Below are 26916 nucleotides of genomic sequence, written 5' to 3'. Positions count from 1 at the left end.
ACCCCCAACTTTCCTTGGCTTACCTTGGTTGATACCCCAACCTCCCACCTCATACCTTTTTAAAAAGTTAGTCAACTCACAAACACTCAGGCAGACTAACAACAGGAAAACAAAAAGAGAGAAGAGCACAACTCTGGCAGGGGTGCTCCTTTTGTTGAGGGCTCTGGAGTAGCATTGACCAATCCAAAGTCAAGATAGCCAATGGGCTGCAAGGGCAGGACACCAATCCCGTCATTGACAGTTGGAGAGAGAACAGGGAGAGTAGGAGAGAAAGAAAAGCAAGAGGGAAAGAAAAACAGAACCACAAAAGCACTTTTGTGCCCCTGCTTGGCATACCCCACCCATATCAGTCCAAACATAAGGTTTGGAACTACGTCTTACTACACTATCCAACTATACTGCGTGTGACAAAGCGTCAGCAAGGCCAGTTTTAGACTCCCTCTTATGGACATGTTCAAGGTTGTAATCTTGAACAATCAGAGACCAACACATGAGGCATTGGTTATGGTTGTACATCCTGGAGAGGAACACAACAGGATGAAGTCGTGAAGTCCTTAATAGGTTTAACACTTGACTCAAGATAAACAGGGCAAACAATAATGCAAGAGTTTCCGTCTTAATGGTGGAATACCCAAGTTGATGTTTGTTAAACTTGCGTGAGAAGTAACTCACAGGATGATCGATGCCCTGGTTGTCCTCTTGCAGAGGAAAAGCCCCAGCTCTAACTGCACTAGCATCAACTTCAAGCTTGAAGGGCTTTGATAAATCTGGTGCAGACAGGATTGGAGAGCAACACAGTATACTTTTGAGAGTGTCAAAAGATTGTTGGTACTCATTAGACCAAGCAAGGGGTTTAGAGGGACTGGTTGAAGCAGTCAGTGGTTCTGCCACATAGGAAACGTTTTTGCAGAACCAGCGATATTGAGTGTGAGGGATGCATCTGACGGGTGCTTGAAAACTTCTCTCATTTAGCTATGTGACTAGCCCAGTCATCAGAGTACACAACTATGTCGTCTAGATAGGCTCTGCAGTTTGGAACATCTCCTACTCTGAAAAGTAGCAGGAGCATTACACATACCAAAGGGCATGACTGTCTACTGGAGGAAATGGTCAGGGGTCACAAAAGCTGAAATTTCAGAAACTTGTTGGGTCAAAGGAACTTGTCAATATCTCTTTAACATGTCAAGATTACTGACATGGGTTACTTACTTTTACTTATCCTCTTCGCCCCCAATGGGGCATAAGGCATCGATGATAGTCCTCCATCTATCCCGGTCTTTGGCAACCATCTGCGCCTTGCCCCACGAGAGTCCCATCTCTGACAACTCTGCCTCTACTGTTCTTCACCAGGTGATCTTGGGTCGGCCTTTTTTTCTTTTTCCCGATGGTGTCCATCTGAAGGCCACTTTGGGGATCCACTCTGGGGGCATCCGGAGTACATGTCCATTGTCCAAGCCATTTCAGACGACGGTGTTTAATTTCTGATATCACATTTCGGGAGCCAGTTCTTCTGTAAAGTTCTTTATTTGATATTTTATTGGGCCAGAATATGTGGCAAATATTTCTCAGGCATCCATTGTGGAAAGAGCTGACAGTTTGCATGTTGCTTCACTCCGCCCCATATAGTAGGACCGGCTTGACCAGGGTGTTGTACAAGTGGATATTGGTGTTGAGGTCATAGATGTTGGACTTCCAGATGTTATGGAGTCTTGAGTAGGTGCTGCGGGCTTTCCCAAGTCTGCACTGGATGTCCTTTTGAGCACCGTTGTCCTGACTAATCAAACTTCCCAGGTACACAAAGTTGTCAACAACTTCATTTGGCTCATTATTTATCTTGATGCATGCATGTGTGCTGGTGTTGATACACAACACTTTGGTTTTGGTGGTGTTAATAATGAGACTTGTTTGAAGAGCATATTTGGTGAGCCAATCAGTTTTTTCCTGCAAACGCTTTGCATTTGTGGAGAGGACAGCAAGATCATCAGCAAAGTTGAGATCCTGAAGCTGGCAGGATCTGGATGCCTTGATGTTTATCAGCAGTTGTTTTGCAGTTTTCAATCAGTGACATTCAGGAAGAGGATGGGTGAAAGGATGCAGCCTTGGCGTACTCCAGATCGTACAGGGATTGGCTCAGAGATGGTATTGCCAAGTACTGCATTGACACAGTGACACTGCATTCGAAGTGGCTGTAAAATCTCCTTATTATATCTACAATCTTCTGGGGGATTCCATGCAACTACAGCATCTTCCATAGGGTTTCATGGTGAATGCTGTCGAATGCCTTTTTGAAGTCAATAAAATTGACAAACAGGGGGACATTCCACTCTATGCATTGCTCTATGATGTTTCTTAGAGCTTACTGTTGATGGCACTGTTGATTCTGTCCAGGATCACTCTACAGAAGACTTTGCTGGGAATGGAAAGAAGTGTGATCCTACGTCAGGAGTCGCATTTCTGGAGATTGCCTTTCTTGGGAATCTTGGCTATTAGGCCTCTGGTCCAATCATTGGGAATGTTTTCTCCATTCCAGATGTTCCTAAAAAGGATTGTCAGGGCTCTTGTAGATGTTAGGAGGTCACCCTTTAGCATCTCAGAGTGGATAGAATTGATACCTGCAGCTTTGCCGATGTTCATGGCTTTGATGGACTCCATAACCTCATTTGCGGTTGGGGGACCAGCATTAATGTTCAGGGTATCATCTGCAGGGGAGAGGCTGGTTGGTTCTTCAGGATCTGGTCAGTTAAGGACCTCTCAAAAATGCTCAACCCAGCGTGCCACTTTCTGCCGTTCTGATGTTATTTTCTTGCCTGATTTATCCAATAAAGGAACCGAGGGCTTATAGTTGTTCCCACTCAGGAGTTTAGTGATCTTATACAGGGTGCTCAGCTTTTGCTTTTGGCAGCATTTTCAGCCTCTTTTGCGAGTCCATCCACGTGAGCTCTCTTGTCACTTCTGGCACTCCTCTTGACTTCCTTGTTTTTGTCGCTGTAGGCTTTTTGAAGCTGGCTCTGGAGTATTGGTGATTTGGCGCTGGTCATCTTGGCTTTAAGGTGCTTCCGCTCAGAGACTTTTTGCCATGTCTGTGGCGTTATCCAGTCCTTCTGGCCCTTCTGCTTAGTGCCCACGACTTTGGTGGCAGACTCAACATAAGCTGTTTTAAGAGAGTCCCATTGGGTGTTTATATTGTGGGCCTCATTTTCTTGTGTGTCGGCAAAAGTTAAATAACGGTTCCTTAATTCCAATACAAACTGTTTCCGGATGGGAGGCGACTTGAGTTTTGGAATGTCAAGGTGTTTGTGTTTCTGGCTGGTCTTAGGGAACTTGCATAGCTTCAGTTTGATGGTTGCCAGCACTAGGTGGTGATCACTGAAGATATCTGCTCCACGATAAACTTGAACATCTTGGAGAGGTCTTCGCCATTTGCCATTGATGATCACATGGTCGATTTGGTTTGATGTTTTCCCATCACGCGATCTCCAGGTGAGTTTGTGGATGGTTTTATGCGGAAAGATGGTCCCTCCAATAACATAGTTGTTGGTAGCACAGAAGTCGATCAACCTTTCTCCGTTGTCATTCATCACTCCACATCCATGTATGCCCATCACTTTGCTGTTGTTGGTGTTATGAGCCCCAATTTTGGCCTTCAGGGTCATTGTGACGTGCAAACCTTCCTACCACAATAAGGTAGTTACCCACAGGAAGGACTGACATGGGCTGCAGGACTAATTTCATCAATACGGTCATCAATAAGGGATAAAGGATGTGCATCGGAGACAGTTACAGCATTTACGGCACACTGCAAATTTGAAAACGCAAATTTAACACCCTCAGAGTTGAAATCAACACTGACTCGGGGTTTATATGGGAACCACTGGTTAAGTGTTAAATTAACACTTTTGAAAGTGTTAAAATTATTAACACTGTGACAGTGTTACCAAACAAACTCTTAGAGTGTAAAATATTAACACCATGATAGATGACAAGAACACTAGATTAGTGTTCAAAGTTCACTAATTATTGACACCAACAGAGTTAACTATTCAACACTGCACCAGTATTCAATTTACATTTTGTGGTGTTAAATGTACATTTAACTAGTGTTTACTAGACTACTGATAAGGTGTACATTGTCCACTGAGATTAACACTATTAAGAGTTAAAAATGTACAATCTATAAGTGTTAATCTAATCATCCACCACCCATGTACAATAATCACTCCAAAAAGTACTGCAATGAAAAATATTTTATTTTTCTTTGACAGGGGCTTCACTTTAAATCTGACAGGGTGCAGGCCACTCCTAAAACCCTGTACAGTACTGCCCAAAACATGAGGTAGCTATTAAGTGTTGCTTACCCTATACAATGCAGCTGTCTGGCACAACATAGAAAAACGAGTCTGTACCATAAGACAATTGAACATCAAAGGGCTTGAAGTATCTCAAGTCATGAGGTGTAACAACTGAAACATTATGAATATTGTCAACAACATGAAATGCATGAAAGTGCTCCACAAATGAGGTCTCCATTTCAGATACCAAAAAATAAACTTCTTTTCTAAGAAATATGCACACAATCTTATTGAACACTGGCATCTCATTAACAACATCTGTGCAAACAACAAGACCCTGGTGATACTCAATGCCATTATGTTTGATCCAGGTTGTAACATTTATTTCACTTGACATATCAATATGAAAATACTCTGAAACCAAATCACCATTTTCAACATCAGTCAGAATTTTCGATTTGACAGGCCCAGACTCAATACCTTTGGCGGACAGTGATTCCCAATGATAGGCAACAGCCATTTGGTGTTTCTTTGCAAGGGACTTTGTTATGTTCTTGAAGTTTTTAATGCTAGACTTAAAGAATTTGTGTTTAGCTTCATACCTCATACTCCAAACATGTACTAAAGGACCAATTTGGTGAATACATTCAGGATAATGGATCATGAAGTGATGTTTTGGGATCAAAGTATTTTCAGGATATAAAATTGTAAATAATCGGTGGTGCTCTTCAATAAGATGTTTTAAAAATACAGTCATTCCCTCAGTAACACATGGGGAAAATACTGTGTTCACAATATGCAACAACAGTAACAACAAATGCCAGTGTGTGTCACCTTCTGGAACAACATCTCCGAAGATTAGTGGGAGATTTCGAATAAGGCACAATGTTTGACTGGCATTAAGCCCAATACCACTGCCACTGCAAAACATATTAATGTGTGTTGGACGATTTTTTTTATCCATGAAGCCATAGTTGAATGCATATACACGTTGGAGTATGTTTTCATTAGAAATAAAGTTCTGATTCAAATACTCAAACAACAACTTAATCTCATATTGTCCTACACCTTCTAAGATATCGTGCATTATATCAAACACAAAATTATCGGATACATTGAAGTATGACAATGAATTAAGTATACTATTGCGTCTGAGCCCAAAACAAGAATTTTCCCTTGGATTCTCAACAAGGTAACCGTAATGCTGCTCATTGGTTAATTTGGTTCGCAAAATCACACGTGGATCACTTTCGCTAAACACTGTTTGAGCTGTTGCTTTATCAATGAGACACATTCTGCAGTAATGGTGTGCAGAGAAAGACTCAAAATAACCCAGAATTGAGTTCAGACCTAAATTGTCACCTGTTACTTGTGCAGTGGTGCCAAAAACAGGTTCTTCAGCAAATGACACTTTCATTCCATTGCTCTCTAATACTTTAACATCTTCTACAAATGGAGTAAGTATTTTGTCAATACCATATTTTTTTGCATCTTGCGAATGAAACAAAGAAATTAGGTGGATGTTCATCAGGGATGAGTTTAGACATGGTGGCAAATTGCGGAGGGTAAAATATAGACATCCTAGCTTATGAATACCTTGTTTTGACCCTAGTGGATTTGATGTTTCAAAGTCATCATAATAAACTTGAATTTGCAATGCATTTTTTGATTTTGAATACAATGCATGATTTCTGTAGTATTTTCCATCACAGAAATCCTGGTATAAAGTACTAACAGCAGCAGATTTATTAATCTGATAACAGATTTCTTCATTCTTGAAAATATACTCTAATGTTTTTAACAGGGGTATGTACATGAAAGTGTCATTTACTGGTACCTGCTCATATACTCCAGATATCTTGTTTCTCTTTGAATCATATCTCACTCCTAAGTGAATTTCTAGTGGTTCAACAACACCCCATTTCTCACTAAAATACTTTGTCCATTTAGAATTTGTGTTCAAGTCACAAAAAGGATTGAAAGTATTGTTGAAGACTTCTTCCACTGCACTTCTACTGGGATTTTCAGCAGGCACTGCATTTAACACTTGTTCTTTAAGATTTGCATGAACTTCATTGACATACTCCTCCATGCTTTCAACGACAGATAACACAACATTATTGGCAACACCACTGCCCTGTAACTTTGCAATGATTGAAGCACACATGTGTTTTGCTTGATCTTTTGACATCCCAGATGTTGAAGGTTGATTTATCAAATCAAGGTCCATGTCAGAGGTATCCTGTTGTGAGCTCTGTCCACCCAAGTCTGACTGATTTGGTGTTGGGATATTATCATTGCTTGTCCCCATGTCAACAATACTATGACAACCATTTAAATGCTTCCTAAAACCTGCAAAACTTTTAAACTGCAAGGAACATCCTTCTTGAGCACAAGTAACAACAAACTTTTTGCCTGGATACAACCCATGAAAAAATTTAAGGTGCTGATCTACAAATATGACATCTATACATAGTTCAAGAACTCTGCTTTTAGTTTCTTATTCGTAAACCAGGCTTTATGCCATTTGGCTTTCTTTGATAACAGAAATGCTACAGACTAAGGAAATTATACTTTTGCCAAAATATGACCTCTGCAAAAACAACAAAACAAAAAACAAAGTGCTGACTATATGCACCAAGTGCATTGTGCAATTGCATACAAATGTTGCATGTAATTTAAGGAACTTGGCTCTTAGCTCCTGTTCATAAACTTGGCTCTCAACTCCTTCACCTTTGGACTCTCTTTAGTGGTGTCAACATCAATACTGTAGACTGTTGTCTGAAGGAATGTGTACATGTTGTTGAGAGCATCATCATAACTTACACTGAAAACGAAGTGCACTTTAAAAAGTTCATCAAAGGCTGCCAATGATGTGGCTCCCTGGCAGGGGATGAGCTTCTTGTCCATCACAACGTAGTAAGCACTGATGGCCTGTTTGGAGGTTCCAGAAGCAAGAAGATACGGTTGGCGATGTCCCTCCTGGTTCTCTAGGTGTTCTTGAAGGCTTCTGCATGACTGTGGGAAAAAAAAAACACTTGTCAAGTTGTATTTTTACTGTTATCTAATTATGTGAGACATTTTCCACTTAAATCCCAAAACACGGCCCTGTACTTACCTTGTGAAACACAACTAGATGGTCCATGGCTTGAGCTGCGCTGATCTTCTGTGTTTTCTTTTTGTTAGGCTGAGGTGGTAGGATATGCAGGAGCAGTAGCAAAGATGCCATGTCGCTGTCCCACTCTGTAAGAAGAAGAAAGGGAACCAATGGACCATCCTGTTTCATCAACTGTTTAGTTCAAGTCACATCTTATGGACTACTTATGGATAGTCAGTGTAGTAACTATAACAGATGGTGACTGTCATGCCCCGAATTTTGAGCAGTAGAGAGGAGTATCAGCAAGGACACTAAGAAATGAACTGCTATGGACAGGGCCTTCCCAGCAGTACATGCTTAGCCTCTGCCAGTACTCATTTCCAGTGTTGGGAATAACGCCGTTATAAATAACACCGTTATGTAACGGCGTTATTTTTTCAGTAACGGGGTAATCTAACTAATTATTTTTTGTGCCGTTACAACGCCGTTACCGTTACTGACGGTCAAATGCGGCGCGTTACTATGAATAAATTGAGGAAACTACCAGCCGTAGCGAGCCTACTCTGCTCTGCTTATTTGTCATCCAAGACTTGAGGTGCGTTCAGGTTCGAGAATAGCGTACGACTTCTTACGACTCCCGGCTGTTTGTCCCTGCTCATTCAATTAGACAATGCGCTCCAAACGCTCCGAACGCACTCCCTGGCTAGATGCGATAGAAGTGATTGTGATTGGCTAAGGGGTAGAGTCATGTGTCATGGTAAGCCAATCAGAGCCAGTGTTTTCACACACAAACTGGAACAGCGCGTGCGGCAAACACACACACACAAAACAGAGATGCGACGATATGATGGCAGAGCAATCTGTGGAAAACTTGACCTTTAGGAGGTGGAGATACAAGCACTACTTCAAATTTGTCGAAATTTACTGTTTACTTTTGTTACAAGTGCATTTGAAGTGTAGGATAAATCTGTTGCTGTCTGCTGAGGTGCAGTAAATATTTACAAGGTTCTTTAATACAGGTACCTGTCTGTTCTTCTCTATTCAACTGACTGGAATACTGCTCAGAAAATTTCAAATCCTTTGACATACAACAACTTCTTTTTAAAGTAACGAAAATAGTTACTTTCCCCGGTAACTAGTTACTTTTATTATAGAGTAATTCAGTTACTATCTCAGTTACTTTTTGGAAGAAGTAGTGAGAAACTATAACTAATTACTTTTTTAAAGTAACGTGCCCAACACTGCTCATTTCTGCTTCTCCAAACTGGATGGTGCTGACCAACACCTACTCAAGTCGTGCAGTCACTATGGAGAGATACCTTATACAAACACACTTAAGATAATCCGAACTATCCACTTAAGTACTGCATAGAACAATACATTAATTTCATTTGGCATTTAACTGAATACCTGGGCGATCCTCAGAGAATGCATCATTGTTCGGATTCTTGGCAGACTTCAGCAAACTCTGGAGCACAGGGGTGGTTGTAAGGCTCTCTGCTTCTCTGATCACCTTTCCTTTGAAGGACGTATGCCACTTCTCAAGCAGTTTAGCAGCCGTTTCTGGTCCAAAGAGGAGGCTGAAATCTTGATGTATCTGCAGAGAGAAATGGAAGATGTGTAGTAAAATTCACATTCTGGCAATCACAAGCTTTTGGCCATGAATGGTGGATGCCTACACTTACCAGCCCTTTAATGTCCAGCAGCCTTGGAAACACTGAGAGTATGTTGTGAGACTCATCAGGATTGTGGATGAGGTGCTGCCTGTATTCAAAGGTCTCCTTCATCTTCTGCAGGATGATTTCTCTGTCACTTGTGTGGTTCATCAAGGATATGACCTCTTTACAGCGCTCTTCATCCAGCTGGCCACGAATCTGAGGCAGCTCCCTCTCCTGTCTTGGACCACCTCCTCCTGTCTGTATTTTGGTTCCTTGGACCCAAGCTTTGTCTTTCTCTGAATTGTCTTGAGCCGCCACGCCAAGAAGCCAGAGCCACTTTGGCTGTCGTAAAAATGTTCCTAACCAGGGACAGACAACATCAAGTTACTTCATAATTAGCCATAGGAGGAACCCACTTGTAACAGTGTTCAAAAGTATGAATCCAAAAATGACCATGAAGTTAAATAAACACCTTTCAGAAACAGACAAACAACAAAACTGACAACAAAAATGGAAGGACTGTTGTGTTTAATGCAGTACTTTTATCAAAGTGGATCCAATAAACTGGTAAATTACTATTTTTGTGCATTAATAATAAAAGGAGCACTGTCCAGTGTCAAGCTCATTCTGTGTGTGTGTGTGTGTGTGTGTGTGTGTGTGTGTGTATATATATATATATATATAAAAACTTACATATCCTTTCCTGGATAGGGGATCCTTCAGTGCAGGAAATAAAGTCACGATTCCCAGTGCATATTTCTCTTTAGTAACTCGCTGAGGGATTCTCCTGCAATGAAAAAAAAACAAACACGGAAATGCCAATTACAACATTATCCAAGTAATGTGAGTCATCTAGTGCAGAGTTTAGCTTTTAACTGTCATAGCTGCCTTTTTCTTATTCCTCGTTCAAGCAAAAATTAAGTCTTTTCACAATTCATCATTAGTAACATATTATCAATTTGGCCCCAACCAACCTAAATCTTAGTAATTATTCAGTATGTAAATTCATTTAAAACGGAAAAAACTTACAAAGGTGGTAACAACTTAACTGTGGAGTCATCAACTTACCCTTCTGTCTCGACCATGTGTGCCGCAAGAATGTTTACCATCTGCCTTCTTCTAGTGTCACAGAGTGTCTCCGTTTCTTCATATTCTTCAAGCACTGTCGTCCCTCCTGGTTTCATCTGCAGAATCTGTTTTATCAGCTAAACAGATTACGACAGCTGTTATGATATAAACCTAGAGAGGCAAACTAGTTTGCAGCATCATTATAGCCAAACTTTAATGATTAAATCATGGCAAAGCTAAAAGGAAAATCCAGATTTTTATGAGTGCAAAATCAAGCTTTCGAGGTACTGTACTGGTGGGTTTTTTTGTATCAAGCACCTGAAATAAATCAAAAAGGGGACAGTTACAATGATGAAACTTACATCTCTGGCTGAAGAACTGGCTTCTTCATCACCCCTCTTTCGCTTGGATGGTCTTGATGTTTCACCGTCACTGCTACTAATGGACACAGAGAGGACACTCCCACTGGGTGAAGATAGTGGTGTGGAAGGAGATGACTGAGATGGGCCTGAATCTAATAACAAAAGATTAAAATCACACACAATTCACCTCATTTGCAGCAATGCTGTGGATCAGATTTGTAATCAACCACACAAGAAACTCTGCTTCTATTCTTAAGAATCCAGAGGGAAAGGGAATGAACTGAACAAACAGCCAAAAACCTATGCCAGACTTTGTGCTAGAGGACATGACTTGTTTTTTTAAGCAAACAATTATCACTTCAAGTGTTTAATACTTCATTTGATAATCTTAAAATTGGAAGAAAGATAATTTAATGCAATAGAGGCATCTGAAATAAGCACGGATATTAATGCCATGTAAAACTAGAACACTCTAAATTTACCATTGTTGTGACTGTCCTTAATGACAAAACAAATTCCTTCCAATGTGGCTAATTCTGCAAACACAGCTTCATCAACCTCAGTGCCGGAATCATCCTCCACAGTAATCTTGTCCGCACGGATGGAGAACTTCTCTCTCACTAAATGATGAAGTTAAACATGGAAACACGGAAATTATTTACATCATAAATATCATGGCCACCACTTGGTGTTAATTACTGGTTAGTCATATGTCAATCTGAACATTTACCTTCAGAAATGAATTCTTCAAAATTAGGAGTTTGTAATTTGATGTATTTCTTGCGGTTCTGATACTGCACCTTAATTATCATTTTGCCATCTACGACATGAGCCTGTGGAGAAAGAGAGGTGTACACAGAGCACAAAAAGATATTTTAGACAAGCTAATTTAAATGATAAAATATTTATAATAACCTGAACATCAACCAAAAGCTTTCACAACACTAATTTCTCTCTGATGGACTAAAATATACTTTTTGTAACCGAGGCTGGTGGGTATGCAGATGTTGTGTTCTTGCCTGACAGGTCTGGAACTTTATATACTGCTCTTCACACTTCTTATGGTGACTGCGGTATCTTTGTATCCTGTCAAACAAACGCACTGAAAAACACAAAACTGTATCTGTATGCCAGCTCCCCTGTTACAGCATACATTCTTGGGCTTAACTATTAGAAATGTAAACAATGGCCAGAAAATCTTTTGCCATTAACTGTTAGCTGAGGAATTTTACTGACCTGAAGTCAGTCAGAGTACTAAAATAGAATATGAGACAATTCTCAGAAATAGTAACATCTACAGTTCAACAAAAAATATCAATGATAATATCAATATCTTGATATAAATACTAGTCTTCACCTGTAAACTTAGTAACTTTATATGCTGAGAAATAATATCATTATCAGTGTTAGCAGAACACAAGACTCCTTCACAACACATTTCTGAGATATTTTACACATTGTCAATATCTAACCTACACGTTTGCATTGTGGCACCTTAAACGTTAACTATTTACTTCAACTTCACTCACCTGATATCTGCGATTTTGAATGGGGACCCTCGTAATCGTGTAAATTGCTACAAGGCAAAAGATACAACAAATTAAAACATTAGAGGTGGTGCAGAAAACGACCAGTAAATAAGATTACGTTAGTCTGACCATATGTTAAACGCTACAAAAAGCAGTAGGGCTGTAGCCGATATCAGAGTACTCGAGTACTAGGTTGTGTGTTGTTCTGCTGTTAAACTGCACGGACTGTTTGCACTAAAGCCTACCTGCCTTGTTGCATAAAACTTATTTCTATAGCATTTAACGTTAAAATATCACACTGTGTGGACAACTGTTTCAGCTGTAAATTGTGTTATTATGAAAAAAAAGTGTGTTACTTGACTGTCCGATTTACCTGACAGGCAGTCCCCTGTTCCCCCCTCTAACAGGACGGCTGTCCGTCTGTCTTCGCTTCGCTCTCCTCGTGTGCTCTGCTCTCCCCCGCATGCCCCCCCCCCCCCGCAAACGAATACTCGAGTACTACTCGAGTTACGGTAACAGTAGCATTAGTTAACTGACAGCACGCACATCGCAGACAACCTAACCCTGTCAGTTAAAACGCAGTTTAAAACCGCAAACCGTTTAAAAATACATTTTGCTCGAGAGCTTTTAACTATTTTCAAATAACGTTTCGCTGGCTTACCGTTAGCCCATCGTGTCAAAAAACGAACTGAAAACTAAGCTAACCGTCATCGTTATCCTAATTGAGCGGTCGTGTACTGGCATGTCTGCTTACCATGCAACTACGACGGCGGCCACTCGTTAAAATATTCAACATGGCTCAAAAATGTGAAACTATATGACAACATAGGCACATTTTACTGCAAATTAACAATAACAAGGCAAACTTTCGTCGTGTCATACTCACCAGTCTCTTCTTCTCATCCTTCATGCGGCGAGTGACAGAAAATGGCGGCTGTCCAATTCCTCTCCAAGCACCTGCCCAAATACCCGGATGTTGAAAACAACACCAATAGGTGCTCAATACCGTTGACTCTGTAAAGTTACACCCACAATATTATGTTTGCACACTTATGCAGAGTTCATTCTCCTAGAACCAACACCAGAACCATAACACTTTACTCTAAACTGCCCTAACACTAGAAATTTAACTCTGGTGAATTTGCTGTGCAGTCAGTACAGAACCTTGCACTTCCATCATATTTTGTATCTAGGAGACAAGGGGAACTTCATGGACTAGAACTTGGTACTGCAAATCCATTTTGCACAAGATAGTCTACCTCTTTCTTCATGACTTCTCTCTTGACTGGGTTAACCTGATAGGCATGCTGCTTAATTGGTGTTGGGTTAGTCAGAAATACGTCATGAGCTATCACAGAAGTTGGGGAGGGAATGTCAGTGAATAGACCGGGGAAGTCATTTATGAGTTCCTTCATATCATTACTCTGGTCATCAGGGAGATGAGACAAATAGCGCGGCAAATTTCACAATATTTCAAAATTGTGGAAAGGCAATTGGCAATATGGAGACAAAAATGTATCATTAAATTGCAAACTGAGTGTAAATCAGTGAGCTGTATTTAGGATTTTGCAAAAAGTGTGTCACAAAATTACAAAACTTAGTGTAAAGCAGAGAATGTGCATTCAGTTTGACACTCTTGGTAAATGCATCAGCTACACGTGTTCATGGTTACAGAGTGCAACAGGCTTCAAGAATCACTGCTAATGTTTAAGCATCAGAAAAAAACCTGTAATATTAAGAACCACATTGGAAATAAGTTCTTAACTTCATTGTGCTATCCTTGTCTACTCTAAAAAAAAAAAAACGTTTATAGTAGTGGTGCAAATAATGATAATAGTAATAGTAACAGTTGTCATGTAGTTGAAGTACTAGCTGTTATAGTAGAAGTGACTCTGGGAGACAGACCCAGGCACACAAACAGACTCTTCGGGTTTGAATAGACACTTTAATGCACTGATAGGAAAGAAAGAAAGAGGGAGTGGACAGGCGGGCAATTGACTTGTTCATTTTTGAAAATGCAGATGCTCACAAAAAGGAAGAGCAAGAGAGACGGGGAACAGGGAGAAAGATCCAGGGACAACAAAAAATAGATAAAGTGGAATATTTCCTTTTTTCCCCTAGTTTTCATGTCGCAGATAGGCAGCAGAAAGGCCGAGACAAAGGCAAAGAGAAACTGAAGAAGACATCCATGGGAGGAAGAGACAGAGGGAATGGATGAAGGAAGCTTAGAAACTGAAGCCATTCATTTTGGAAATAAAAATCAGACACCATGCTGAGTAGTGTTATGGGAGAGAATAACTGAGAAGAGAGGTTTAGGGAGGGAACAGAGGAGCGCAGGAGGAAAACTGAGAGACAGACATTATTTATCACTTTTTCTCCCTCTTCCGTCTTCTCGCTGTCTGTCAGGACTTGTCAAGCAACTGGCAAAACAGATATTTGTCATCTTTGAAGAAATGATCCTTCTGCTAATGTACCTGGAGGTACATTTATTTCATACTATTCCAAGTCAAAGTCAGACTCAACCTCAGTTCAACACCAAGTGCTGAATCAAATTTATCATTCAAAGAGCTCTGACATCCATACATCACCCAAAGGTGTCATTTAACATGAGGTTGTTATTACCTTCATGCATTTTTTCTGCAGGGGTCGTGCATTACAGTTTTTTCTGATTGCTTAGGCACTATCTCTGAACTTATAGGCTCTTTTGAAAGTCCCTACACACTAATGACAAAACCTCACACTAAATCAGCAAAAAATATACATCATTGTAAAAGTAAACAACTCTTGCTAAACTCCTCAAACTCTTAAAACGTCTGTTTTTGTGTCAATACACGATACACAAACCAATATTTGAGTAAGTACACAAACACCAACTACACACTGAAAATAGAAATGGAAAACACTTGTGGCATTTTCTTTTTCTGTATGCAGGACAGCAGTTTGTCACACATGTAGTAAACACATACATACACACAGGTATCCAAATGTGTAAATTATGTATGTGTATTCCAAACATAATACAAAAAAGTTTGGGCAAATTGGGCAAAATCACACCCCCTTTGTGGGTCTGGACATTATACTTGTCCTCTTCCTCTTCCTCCTCCTCGTCTTCACCTTTCTTACTTTCTGTCCAACTTTGGCCTCAATTGTTGTCCAAACCAAAGGGTTACCTGTGGCTCAAGCTCTGATTTGTATGGGAACGTATTATCTATGTAAATGTGTGCAAAATAGTGTAGCAATATAGAGACCAGTGTTTACAGTGTGTTATTAAATTGCAAACTGAGTGTAAAGCAGTGAGTTATGTTTACAGTTCTGCAAAAAGTGTGTTATGAAATTGTAACACACTTTTTGCACTTTGTAACTGTAAATTGTAAAGGCACCGGCTACAAGTGTTCATGGTTTCAGAGATAGTGCTTCAAGAATCATTCAAAACGGTAATGCTCTAGCGTTTGTTGTTCAACAAAATCAAATTTTCATTTTTTTTTTTTTTTTTTTTTTTTAATCCAAACAGTTCCTCTGGTGGATAGATAACAAAAGTGCAGCAGTAGCTCAGCAACATGCAGGAAAATGTTAGACTGTGGTTCACAAATGCAGTAGTCAAGCACACAATAGTCAAGGTTGAATGAATTGAGTTAAAGTCAGAGTGGGCTGTTCTCCACTGGGAGCTGTGCTGTATAAATGTAGATATACTATTGTATCCATCCAGCCCTCTATATGTGGGGCACACACACATATGCACATCTACACATACACAAAAATGCATCTTTTCATTTATTTGTTTATTCACTATTGATATTATTTGTATTTCTTCTCTCCAGTCACAAAAGCTTAACAAAAAACAGAAACAAGACCGAACAACCTACTCATTAAGATGAAACTGCCATCAAACATCACGCCTTAGTTTCTGCTTTAACATTGCTGTACAGATTATCTGATACATGGTGAATCAGTACGAAGTAGAGTTGACCAAGAAGGAGCAAAATTTTGAAACATCCAGCTCTTGTTTTTATCAACAAGGCATTTTGTGAGAGCAGCTACACGGTTACAGTCATTAGATTTTTTGCAGAAAAAAATGCATGCTATATTTGTGGATATGATGGGTGTTTGTTTCTATTTGAACAACCCAAATCTTAGGCATTTTACTTGAAAATAAGATGCTCAGCTGCTCAGCCAACCAGCAATTAGCCCTAAACTGTGCAAGACTAAAGCTAGAACAAAAATTTGCAGGACAGCAGGGCTGGAAAACATTGCCACTGTAGATCTAGGCTGGGGATCAGCAACCTGCAGCTCCAGGGGCCGGATTCTCCAAAAAGTTCTTACTAATAATCTTAAGACGTTTCTTAAGAGGAAAAATGAGAAGTTCATAAGAATGTTCTCAAGTGCTATTCCCCATTATTTTCTTAAGAACTGCACATTATCTTAAGAACTTCTTAATTTTTTCCACTTACGAACTTCTCAACTATCTACCTTTATGTAAACAAACAGCCTCTAGCTGTAACCCACAGCAGTTCCATCTAAAATACAAAACAATATCCATTATAGTCTCAACTTTGATTTGATGTTATAAAAGTGTTTTCTCAAAAATTGAGATACATACTTTGTATTGGACAGCGACGATATTACTGACCTATTAGTTAATGGAATCTAAATATAACTGACACTTGACAAAATGTCCTCATAGACTCAGAAACAATAGCCTACAAGTGTCTAAATATTGGTTTAGATATTAGGCTGAATTACAGTTTCGATAACGATTATCACTATGTTAACATATACAATGTAAAATTATTAAGGTATTAGCCTACTACATTAATCTATGTTATATAATCAAATTCTGCTCTAAATTAATGAAAGATGTTTGAAAAATAGCTTACCTTCACACAGCATGTGGTTAATTAAGACGACCTTTACCTGTCTTAAAGTTACGATACTATTCAAGAAAAATAGTAAGATCATTTCTTTCAAGAATCCCATTTATTCTTAAGAAAAATCTTAAGAATAAAGTTGAGAACATTCTTAAGATCTTTTGTTTGTGAATTCGAAAATATCTTAAGATTCTTCTTAAACCCAAACTTAAGAAAAAAAGTGGAACTTAAGAAGAAATTTAATCTTAAGAACCTTTGGAGAATCCGGCCCCAGATCTGCATGCAGCTCTTAAGGCCCTCTTGTTGACTTCCTGGCCTGTGGTCGGACACCTATGGCTCAGGAGCCATTTCTGGTTCTCGACAGGACTGTGTTTCAAAAAGAGCAATCTAACACAAACCCTGCGTGGACTCTCACCTCACTCACCAGAAAAACAATTTATCAGACAAAAAGAAAAATAAATACTCTGAGCTAATAAAACCGTATGATGTGCATCATCAGCTGTAATGACTGAACTGATATCTAAAACAAATTAAAATGGAACATTTCCCAACATCTGCTGCTGAAACGACAGTAGTACTCACTCTGAGGAGAGTAGGCTCAGCTCTGTGAAGTGTTCTAAAAACAGATGAGGATCAAAGTTATTGTTTTAATTCAACCCATCTCAACTGGGTTGAGATTACATTTTTTTTGAAACTGTGGATAAAAAGGGCTGATTGGAGTCTGACCAGATCTGTCCAAGTTTGATTTGTAGTGGACAGGTTAGACTGGTGAATGTTTAAAACCAGATGGACAACAGCAGTGAACTTAAGGGGAAACAGTGTTCCCTGCAGGACAGCGGGTATGACAAATTACTCTTGGTCTGTCACATGACTTTTACCTTTTATTTTTCTGATAGGGATAGGGATAAGGTATTTTGTATGACAGATTCATATGCAATATACTGTACCTATACATCAGGATACACGCACACACACACACACACACACACACACACACACACACACACACACACACACACACACACACACACACACACACACACACGTTGTAAAACCATACCCATGTTGTAAACATACAACTATACACACACATGTACAACATACACATGAACTCAAAACATTCAGAAACATACACATACAGACACACACACACACAGACATGTGCACATCCCCACACAGACAAACAAACATACACACACAAACACATGTTGTAAAACCATATTCATGTTGTAAACATACTACTATACACATACATGCGTAACACACACATGTACTCAAAACATCTAGTTTCGCAGACTGGGCGAGGCGGGGGCGCAGCACAGCTGAGCTTCACCAACTGGGTGTGGCCAGGGAGATTTTGCAAGTTCGGCACGCTGTGCGCCGTGGTGCAAGTACTCCACCGTCCCTCCTACCAGCAGGAGGAGAGAAGGCGTGGAGTGGGTTTGACACAGCCGATTCACGTTTAACCAATCAAAACCAACCAATCAGATGAGCCCCTGTCCTCACCTTTAAAATGCGCTGCGCAAAGGCATAATGAACGTTTACACAATTGACATGGAGGAAGAGAGCAGCAGCAACACACGTGACACTGTTGCGCCAGACTTTTTTCCTTTTGTTGTTCTTTTTCTTTTGCTTCTTCTTTGTCTGGTGGCCCGGCCCATCAGCCCACCGGGGAAATCGCCGGTTTCCCTGTACACCAGTCCGCCCTTGACCGTACAGGACACATTGTTTGACGAACTGGTGATCAAGTTGGCTTTCCATTACGCATGCCTAACGGTGCCAATCTCCTTTGATCTGACATCAGATGTGATGGGACAGTCGATGTGGAGATAAATTGCACCTCGGCGAAGCCTTTTGCCGCGAAACTGTCACTGCGCCAAGCTGAATCTGTCAGCACCTCCCCCTGCTGCAACGCCACTCCCATCTCAGTGCACCTCGGTCTGCCAAACTACCAAACTGAGCGCGCCCCGGGTTGTGCTGCTGGAAACTAGCTCTGCGGGGGGTTCGCCTCACTGTGCCACCCTGCGCTGCGCCGGGAAACTAGAGCCCTGAGACTCGAGCAGACTCAGTCACATAAGCGCAGACAAAAATACACACACGCGTACATCCCCACACACAAATGGACACACACACACACACACACACACACACAGAGACTATTCTCCTGAAATGTTGCCCAGCTCTCAAGCCAGTCTGTCTGTGTGCACTCACTTCTGTGGTTGTGACAGCATGCGTGCGTGTGTGCGCACGTGCACATGCGAGAGACAGAAAAACAGAGAAAATGTGTGTGTGTGTGTGTGGGTGTGTGTGTGTGTGGGTGGGTGCGTGGGTGCCATCTGTTAAAACATGGAGTGGAACAGACCAAGATTATTCCCACAATCCCTTTCCTGCTGTCCCCTCTTTCTGCCTCCCCTTTCTTTCTCTATTTTATCATGAGCTCCCTCTGTGTCTCCCTCCATCTCTCTACCCCCCCATCTGTCTCTCTCTCTCTCTCTCTCTCTCTCTCTCTCTCTCTCTCTTGTCATGCCACACCTCTGCTTCTTGGCTCCAGGCTGTTTTTCTTGCAGTTCCACCAACTAAACCAAACTCACATTTAAAAATTACCTTCATGTAAGTCTGGTGTTGTCAGCACATCACCGCCAGCCACACACTGTCATCCACAACATGTTACACAACACACAACAGCCAGTTGCCAGTTGACTGAGCTTAGTTCAGAGTTCTATGCAAATTTATTTATTCATACGATTTATGCAGTTGTTTTGGATTGCTGGAGCATACAACCACACTGTCAAAAAATATGTGTCACTGTCCAAATGTTTTTGCTGCTCACTGCTGCAGCAGTCATGTACATGTATGCACTAGGGTTGGATGATGTGTCAAAACTTTCCTACTGCCCACCGCCAGCCCATCACACCAGCGATGCCAATATAGTTGCCAGGGTGTGGTCCAGAACGGGGCAAAACTCAAGCAAGAGACACAGGAACTTGCTTTGATGTTGTATTGAGTAGTATTATTCATTCACTGACAAATAGCCTAAATCGTACACACATTGCTCTGCTACATTTACAGCTGATCTGCTAGCTAACTGCTACTGCTTCAGACTCTCTGCTCCTGTTGCAAGGCTCACTGTCTCTGCCTCTGTCTCTTTGTCTCTCTTGACTGCACACTTGCTATATCCACGACATATGCACTTTAGTATCCCTTGAAAGAGCTATGCTGCTACACAAAAGTAGTAGCCCACCAGTGATGGACTCAGCCCCAGATCACTGCTATTCATCCAACTGCCTAAGCCTAATGTTCACATTTTTATGCATTTTTATGTTACCATGTATTGATGACATGCCAGTTGACCAGTATGATACCATTTGAAAAGGAGGGAGTCAATGCACACTCTATCTCCGATCTGCCAGTGTTACAACAGTGAGCTGTCTTCTTCTTGTATTTCATGTACATCTCACACAATTTGAACATATAAACCTGATTAACTTAAATAATGCATAAAATGTGCTCACTTAAACATACATGTACATGCCTGCTGCAGCAGTGAGCAGAAAAAGCATTTGTATGGTAACACATTTTTTGACAGTGTGGCTCTATGCTTCTGGAACCAAAATATCAAATAAAAAGGTTTATGATAAAGAACAGTGTGTTTAGCCAACATATACCAGTTTTACACAGACACAGAACATTGCAAAGTACTGCTGTGTGGGCCAGGAACGTGGGTTGTGGATGGGGGATGGATGGACAGACCTGCAGTTGCGACAACCTGAGCTCAAGTCCTAACTCAACCACAATTTTTTTTTTTTTTTTTATATCATGAGAACTTTCATGTTCAGCAAGTTTTACTACTTGAACCATGACCAAAAAAAAAAAAAAAAAAAAAAAAAAATTACCAAATTTGTAATGTTTCCATTACTTAAACCATAGCTTTAGGCCTTAAGTTGCTACAGATAATACAGATAACATTAATCTAAGATGGATCACCTATACTTTAACTAGCACACCTTTTCAATTTGTGACCATATAAAATGGAATGTCCACTTCATGTTGTCACATTGTCCTTTCATGGTGAAGGAACATAATATTTGAATGTCACACAACAAGCAATATGAATTTCATTGTGAGTGAGTTTTTTTTTTTTTTTTTTTTTTTTTTTGGTTTTTTTTTGCTTCATATTTTGGTGACAGCATTAGACGTGTTCGTATACACCATCAGATTTTTAAACAGTGAATTAAAAAGTTACTATATATAAAGTAACCTTGAATTAAAAGGTTACTATATAACAGTAAATTAAAAGGTTGCTATATATATATATATATATATATATATATATATATATATATGTATATATATATATATAATAGTAACCTTTTAATCCACTGTTTAAATATCTGTTCTGGCATTTATTCCTTATATTCCTATTAGTGCATATCAAATCAGATAATGTGTGATATGCATGTGTAAACAGAATAATTCAAAGAACTTGTAATTGACTTTTTTTCTTGTCTTTGTGTGTGTAATCATCTTGTGAATTTTTATAGTGATATCTGAAAGTAAAATGTTGAACCCCTTTCCCCTGTGTGTTAAAAACAGTGTTTTTCGGTAATATGTGGCCATAAATAGGTGATTTTCAAAACTTTCCACCAATGGGATTTCTTGGGACTTTTTTTCCCTCACTCAGGACAAACTGAGGATACAGAATCAGTTGAGTTTGTTTCTCTTGCAATTTGTCCTAGGTTTTTTCATAAAATGACTGGACTAACTGCTCGGATTACGAAATCTCCAGGGGTCAACATAGCCATTACCGGACATGAAATTGCAAAGGGCTTTAGCCATTAATGATTGCGTTGAACCAGGTTTAGAGCGGTTGAATTGAGGATCAATAGCACAGTTCATGTCCCCTCTAAAAATCAAAAAACAGTCACTCAGAGGGTAGATTTCCAAACAACTTGTTCATAAAGCAAGGATTATCGAAATTTGGTGCGTATACATTAACTAATAGAATAGGCACCCGAAATAGAGTACCTGAAACTATCAGATATCTGCCGTCTTTGTCACATGTGGTATTAGTTACGGTGAATGGGACAGATTTACCGATCAAGATGGCAACCTCTCTGGCCTTTGAGTTGAAACTAGAATGGAATACCTCAGCAACCCAGGGACATTTCAGTCTGACTTGATCTCTGTTCCTCATGTGGGTTTCCTGCAAAAACACAATGTCGGGCTTCAAACGTTTTAAATGAGAGAACACCCTACACCGCTTAACAGCACCCCTTAACCCTTTAATATTCCAACTGACAAATCTTACGTTTGGGCTTGCAACATTAACCATGTGAAATGTAGATTAAGATAGGAGGCAACCAGGTTTCCAACCCCACACTCCAGGGGCAAGGGAGAAAAAAAAAAAAAAAAAAAAAAGGCTAACTTAACTAGCTCACCCCGAACCCCACAACTTCCCCCCATAGCACCTTCCACTACCCCATCCCCAATCGATAGGATACCAGTGCTAACTCCCCAAGGAGTCATAAACCAAAAGGATAAACTCAAGGCTCTGGACCAAACAGTCAACTTTACCTCACTTGATTGGAGCTCCTACAAACATTACAAAAGCTGAAGACAGGGCCGAATTATTAAACAATACAAAGCTCAGAACATCTAAGAAACAGTGGGAGTAATGGTGCCATCTATGTCAAAAATGATCAAAACATATCTAAAATACTGATATAATTTTGCAAAACTATTCACAGACAGTGCTGTTAAAAGTCCTTTCAGCACCACTGTTTTAAAGAGCAACATAGCTGCAGTGGCACCTACATTCAAACCTATGTTTCAGTAACTTTGCAGTAACAAACCCAGATCTACATGAGTGTTTTCATGAAGACTGCGGCTTCACCAGGTGATGTGAATTCCCTTGTGACATCCCCTCTACTGATCCGCTGAGATGTGCTGGATGTAGCAGCCCAAACCTTATGTCTGGGATGTCTAGTACAAAAAGAAAAAACAGCAAAACAGCAAAAGAACAGTTAAAAACAATATTAACTTAACATGTTCGAAAACGAGTAGGAAGAAGCACAATGCTTATTGAATCCTACCCCCTCTCCACTTAGTAATTAATCAGTTTACCTCCTGTGTATCCTGTTTTTTTTGTTTTTTTGTTTTTTTTTTAAACTAGAATGTCATGGAGCAAATACAATGCTCCATGACATAGTGCTGACATAAATATTAAAAGAGGCACTATCACGGTCTTGGGACTTGTCAGCTCATTTTAATGCACACGGTCCACAACTGGCTCTTTCCCTAAGCCGAGAGCGTCTTTAAGCAGGGTGGAAACTGTGGCCACATTGACCGTGCCACATTCATCGGATAGTCTGATTATCTGGATGTTGTTGTGGCGAGACCTCGCCTCCAAATCTTCACACTTACTGTCAAGAGTGACAAGTTCAACGCACGATTCATACATTCTGAGGGAACAGACTACAAGCTGGCACTGTGCGCGATGGGTGGCTTCTTGGTGAGTAAATAATGTATTCGTTTAATTGTCCTAATATTAAGCCCCCTCATGCACATTAAGCATGTGTGCCCCCAAATATGATCGTGTCTTCACAGCATCAGTACCAGTCTATGGTTCAAGTCAGTGACTTCCTGTTGTTTGCTGGTTAAACTACAGCTTCAGAGCTTTCTGACCAGCCCCTGATTGTCTCTGTATGTAAAGCACTCATGTCAATAAACCCATGAGTCGGGCGCCCCAGTGGCTCACCGACCAAGAGCGCGCACCATGCACCAGGGCTCAGTCCCGATCGCAGTGCCTGGTGTTCGAATCTGACCTCGGCTCCTTTGCTGCATGTCATCCCCTGTCTATCTCTACTGTGATTATCAAATAAAGCAGAAATGCTAAAAAAAAATAATATTTATAAACTTATGCGTAAAGTGTGAAATGTCTTAATCAGCCTCACCTTTTCCCCGGTGCACTTCTGCATTCATTTACAACAAGATCCGTGTAAGTGATGTATGAAATTAACAAGCAACTAATGATTGCACATTTTACCCGGGAGGCCATTCGGGCCCAGCAACATTTGATTTCTACCATATAAAAGAGGCAAGGACACAGAATTCACTTATTAACCAATGCATTTAATTCAGCGTGTGTGCGCCTCTCTGACCCCACAGCATTGACAGTCCCACACACACTCTCCCACTCACTCCTCTTGCGTTTCCTGTTGGACAGCGTGCCAAACAGGACATTTTTTCCATCTTATTCATGTTAAGGGTTGTAGTTTTCTGATCATGCAGAGAGGGCAATCGCAGGTGTCGGGCTCATTTAAATATGATTTGCATATTTAAATGGGGGCGTGGAAAGGGAGGGGTCAGGTACGCCAACATGTGCGCTCAATTCCACGTTGATTCGGATGTTCAAAGGAAATGTACTTGGATTCATGTGTACGCACAGATTGATACATCTGGATTTTTTTGTGCTTACAACATTTTCTGGATTTAAGCGTATGCCATTTTTCAGTAGGAAATCCACGCAAGTCTTTGTACATGAGGCCCCTTGTGATCAGTATCACTCTCCTCAAGAAACTTAATAAACTAATGATGCTGAAGTCCTCTCGCTCATATACAGTTAACGAGTTTTACAGCTGGCTTCACTACATGGTCAAGCTGTAGTACAGACGTACACAGTGCTTCCCGGTGGATTATGCAGTGTAGGAAAATTACATCCAGCTCAGGGTTTTCCTTTTTCACCTTATCCCAGATTCTTTTGAGCAGCCCAACGTTTTTTCCTGTCAGGTTTGGCAATCCATCCATGGTGACATTGGCAAGTTTACTCCAAGGTAGCTTCAACCTATCGATGACTCCAGACACCCTGTCACTCAAGTCTCCCCGCGTTTTCCCCTTCAGGGATTCCATGGCCAAAAACCCCTCCGATATCTCAAAATTGTCATTAATCCCTCTGATGAAAAGCTGAGCAGTGTCCTTTATGTCGTTACTTTCATCCAGTGCCAACGAATATAACTTAATGACTCGGCTTTTTTGTTTAGATTGCTGGCAAAGTCTTCGTCAGTTAGCTCAACACAGCGAGTCACTGTGCTGCATGATAAACTAATTTTTTCAAATTTGTTCTTGCTCTCTGGACAAAAGAGTTATGTTGTCTCCATCATGCATTCTTTCAAAAACTCCCCTTCGGAGAAAGGTTTGCTGGCCGGGATTGTGGGTATTCGATTTAAGTTCTGTCTCCATCTGGGCTTCAGTAGCAAAGAGAATTGCAAGGAAGCAATGTCATGCTGCTTCTAATACCCAGGACACGCTGAGCCTTCAGGGCTTCCCCTTGCTTTTTGACAGGTACAGGTGGTGGAGTGACCCCAGCTGGAGGGGGGAGGGAGTCTGCAAGACTCTCCAAGACAATAAAAATGTCTTAAGCTGGGCCAGGCATGGAGCAGGTGCCCTTACATTAATTTTTTATTCATCCCTATATTTGTATACATTACATTTGTATACATTACTTTTTCTCTCTCACTCTTTATCTCTCTATATCTCTCTCACATACACAGAGAAACACTGACATACTCAGCAGTTTGTTTTCATGTGGTGTGGTGTCCGCTGTTACCCTACATATTTTGGTATACTGCACATGTGAAACCAGCTGTAGCAATAACATGCACCAGTATGTTCAAATATATATAGACACTGTCTGTCTTCAACAACTATATTGCACCCAATATATCACTGGCATTAATTAATGATGAATTGGACAAAACAATCAACCACTTACATCATGAAACCTCAGCAATCAAGCAGTAACTTGCTGATAACTGCAAAGCAGTAACACACTACCAGAACACACAAAATCACCAACACCATGTCTCCACCATCACTCAGCAGCAAGGATAGTAAGCAGTAAGGTCAATTATTGATCCCAACGCAAAGTTCAAGCTTTATTTTAGACAGTAAAACAATCCAGAATAAGCCTATGGAAAACACAAGGAACTAAACAACAAGTTGACATTTTCGTCACTTTTTCAAGTGTTTGTAATGTTTGGATAGTCCATACACCAAGGGCAAGCATCATTGATCATCCTTTGTTAAGTTCATTAGAAGAGCCTGGACTAGACTATATTCAAGATTGTCTGTTGTCTTCTAAGCTTCATCGTATAATAATAATTATCAATATCAAACTCTTAGTGTTATTATTTAGGTGAGCTTTTTGTAGGCAGAATACAAAAAACAAAAAACAAACACATAAGCACACACAGCCTCCCTCTTTAATTCATCCAACCACCTTATTTAAATGGTTGGTGTTGCAATATTTGTCTATAAGTAGCTGTGTCTTCCAACCAGAAATGCTTTTCGTTTGTGAATGGACCTCTACCCCAGCCTTGCAAACTGTTGGCTTGTAGGCTTTACTGCACACAGAGCTGACTGTAAACAGGCATCCGCATGTCGCAACCTGTGGTAAAAACCCCATTTGAGATGCATAGTCCATGTGTGTTGTATGTGTGGCAAAAGCACCATTGTATGGCAGTGATCAGTGAACTAGTTACTTAGCCTCAGTGCTCCCACAGAAATTAATAAAAAACCAAAAACTCAAGCGGTCCATCATGTTTATGCTTGATGTAGTTCAGATGTTGTTAGAGGTTTGTGGAGGTTACCATGTTTACATATCTTCAACTGGCATGGAAGAAAGAGAAGTCTCACTCTCATCCTCAACCGCTTATCCAGAGTCGGGTCAGGAGGAAGCAGTTTCAGCAGGGGACCCCAAACTTCCCTTTCCCCAGCAACATCAACCAGCTCTGACTGGGGGATCCTGAGGCGCTCCCAGGCCAGTGTGGAGATATAATCTCTCCACCTGGTCCTAGGCCTGCCCCGTGGCCTCCTCCCAGCTGGATGTGCCAGGAAAACCTCCCTTGGGAGGCGCCCTGGGGGCATCCTTACCAGATGCCCGAACCACTTCAGCTGGCTCCTTTCCATGCAAAGGAGCAGCGGCTCTACTCTGAGTCTCTCACGGATAACTGAACTTCTCACCTTATCCCTAAGGGAGACACCAACCACC

General features: G+C 40.6%; 2 protein-coding genes across 2 annotated transcripts in view; one reads left to right on the top strand and one right to left on the bottom strand.

Moving 5' to 3' along the window:
* The window catches only part of LOC115370000 (leucine-rich repeat and fibronectin type III domain-containing protein 1-like protein), a 400907-nt gene that overhangs the window by 22695 nt on the left and 351296 nt on the right, over positions 1-26916 (top strand). The gene's annotated exons all lie outside the window — the stretch shown is intronic.
* Positions 6984-26792, bottom strand: LOC115370426 (uncharacterized). Its single transcript, XM_030067442.1, has 6 exons — positions 26562-26792; positions 11205-11307; positions 9072-9403; positions 8797-8983; positions 7408-7532; positions 6984-7307 (listed from the first exon to the last, which is right to left on the bottom strand). Exons 1-6 carry the CDS (start codon positions 26790-26792, stop codon positions 6984-6986), a joined length of 1302 nt encoding a protein of 433 aa, XP_029923302.1.

Source organism: Myripristis murdjan, chromosome 13, assembly GCF_902150065.1.
Source record: "Myripristis murdjan chromosome 13, fMyrMur1.1, whole genome shotgun sequence".
Classification (NCBI taxonomy): Eukaryota; Metazoa; Chordata; class Actinopteri; order Holocentriformes; family Holocentridae; genus Myripristis; species Myripristis murdjan.
The sequence above is the reverse complement of the archived record's forward strand: the minus strand, read 5'-3'. Positions and strand labels throughout refer to the sequence as shown.

Coding starts and splice junctions, on each gene's coding strand:
- LOC115370426 (XM_030067442.1), bottom strand. CDS start 26,792: ATGCCCCCAGGGCGCCTCCCAAGGGAGGTTTTCCTGGCACATCCAGCT. Junction 9,404..11,204: donor TGAAGAATTCATTTCTGAAG/GTAAATGTTCAG, acceptor GTCCCTGGTTAG/GAACATTTTTACGACAGCCA. Junction 8,984..9,071: donor TGCTGGACATTAAAGGGCTG/GTAAGTGTAGGC, acceptor TTCTCTCTGCAG/ATACATCAAGATTTCAGCCT.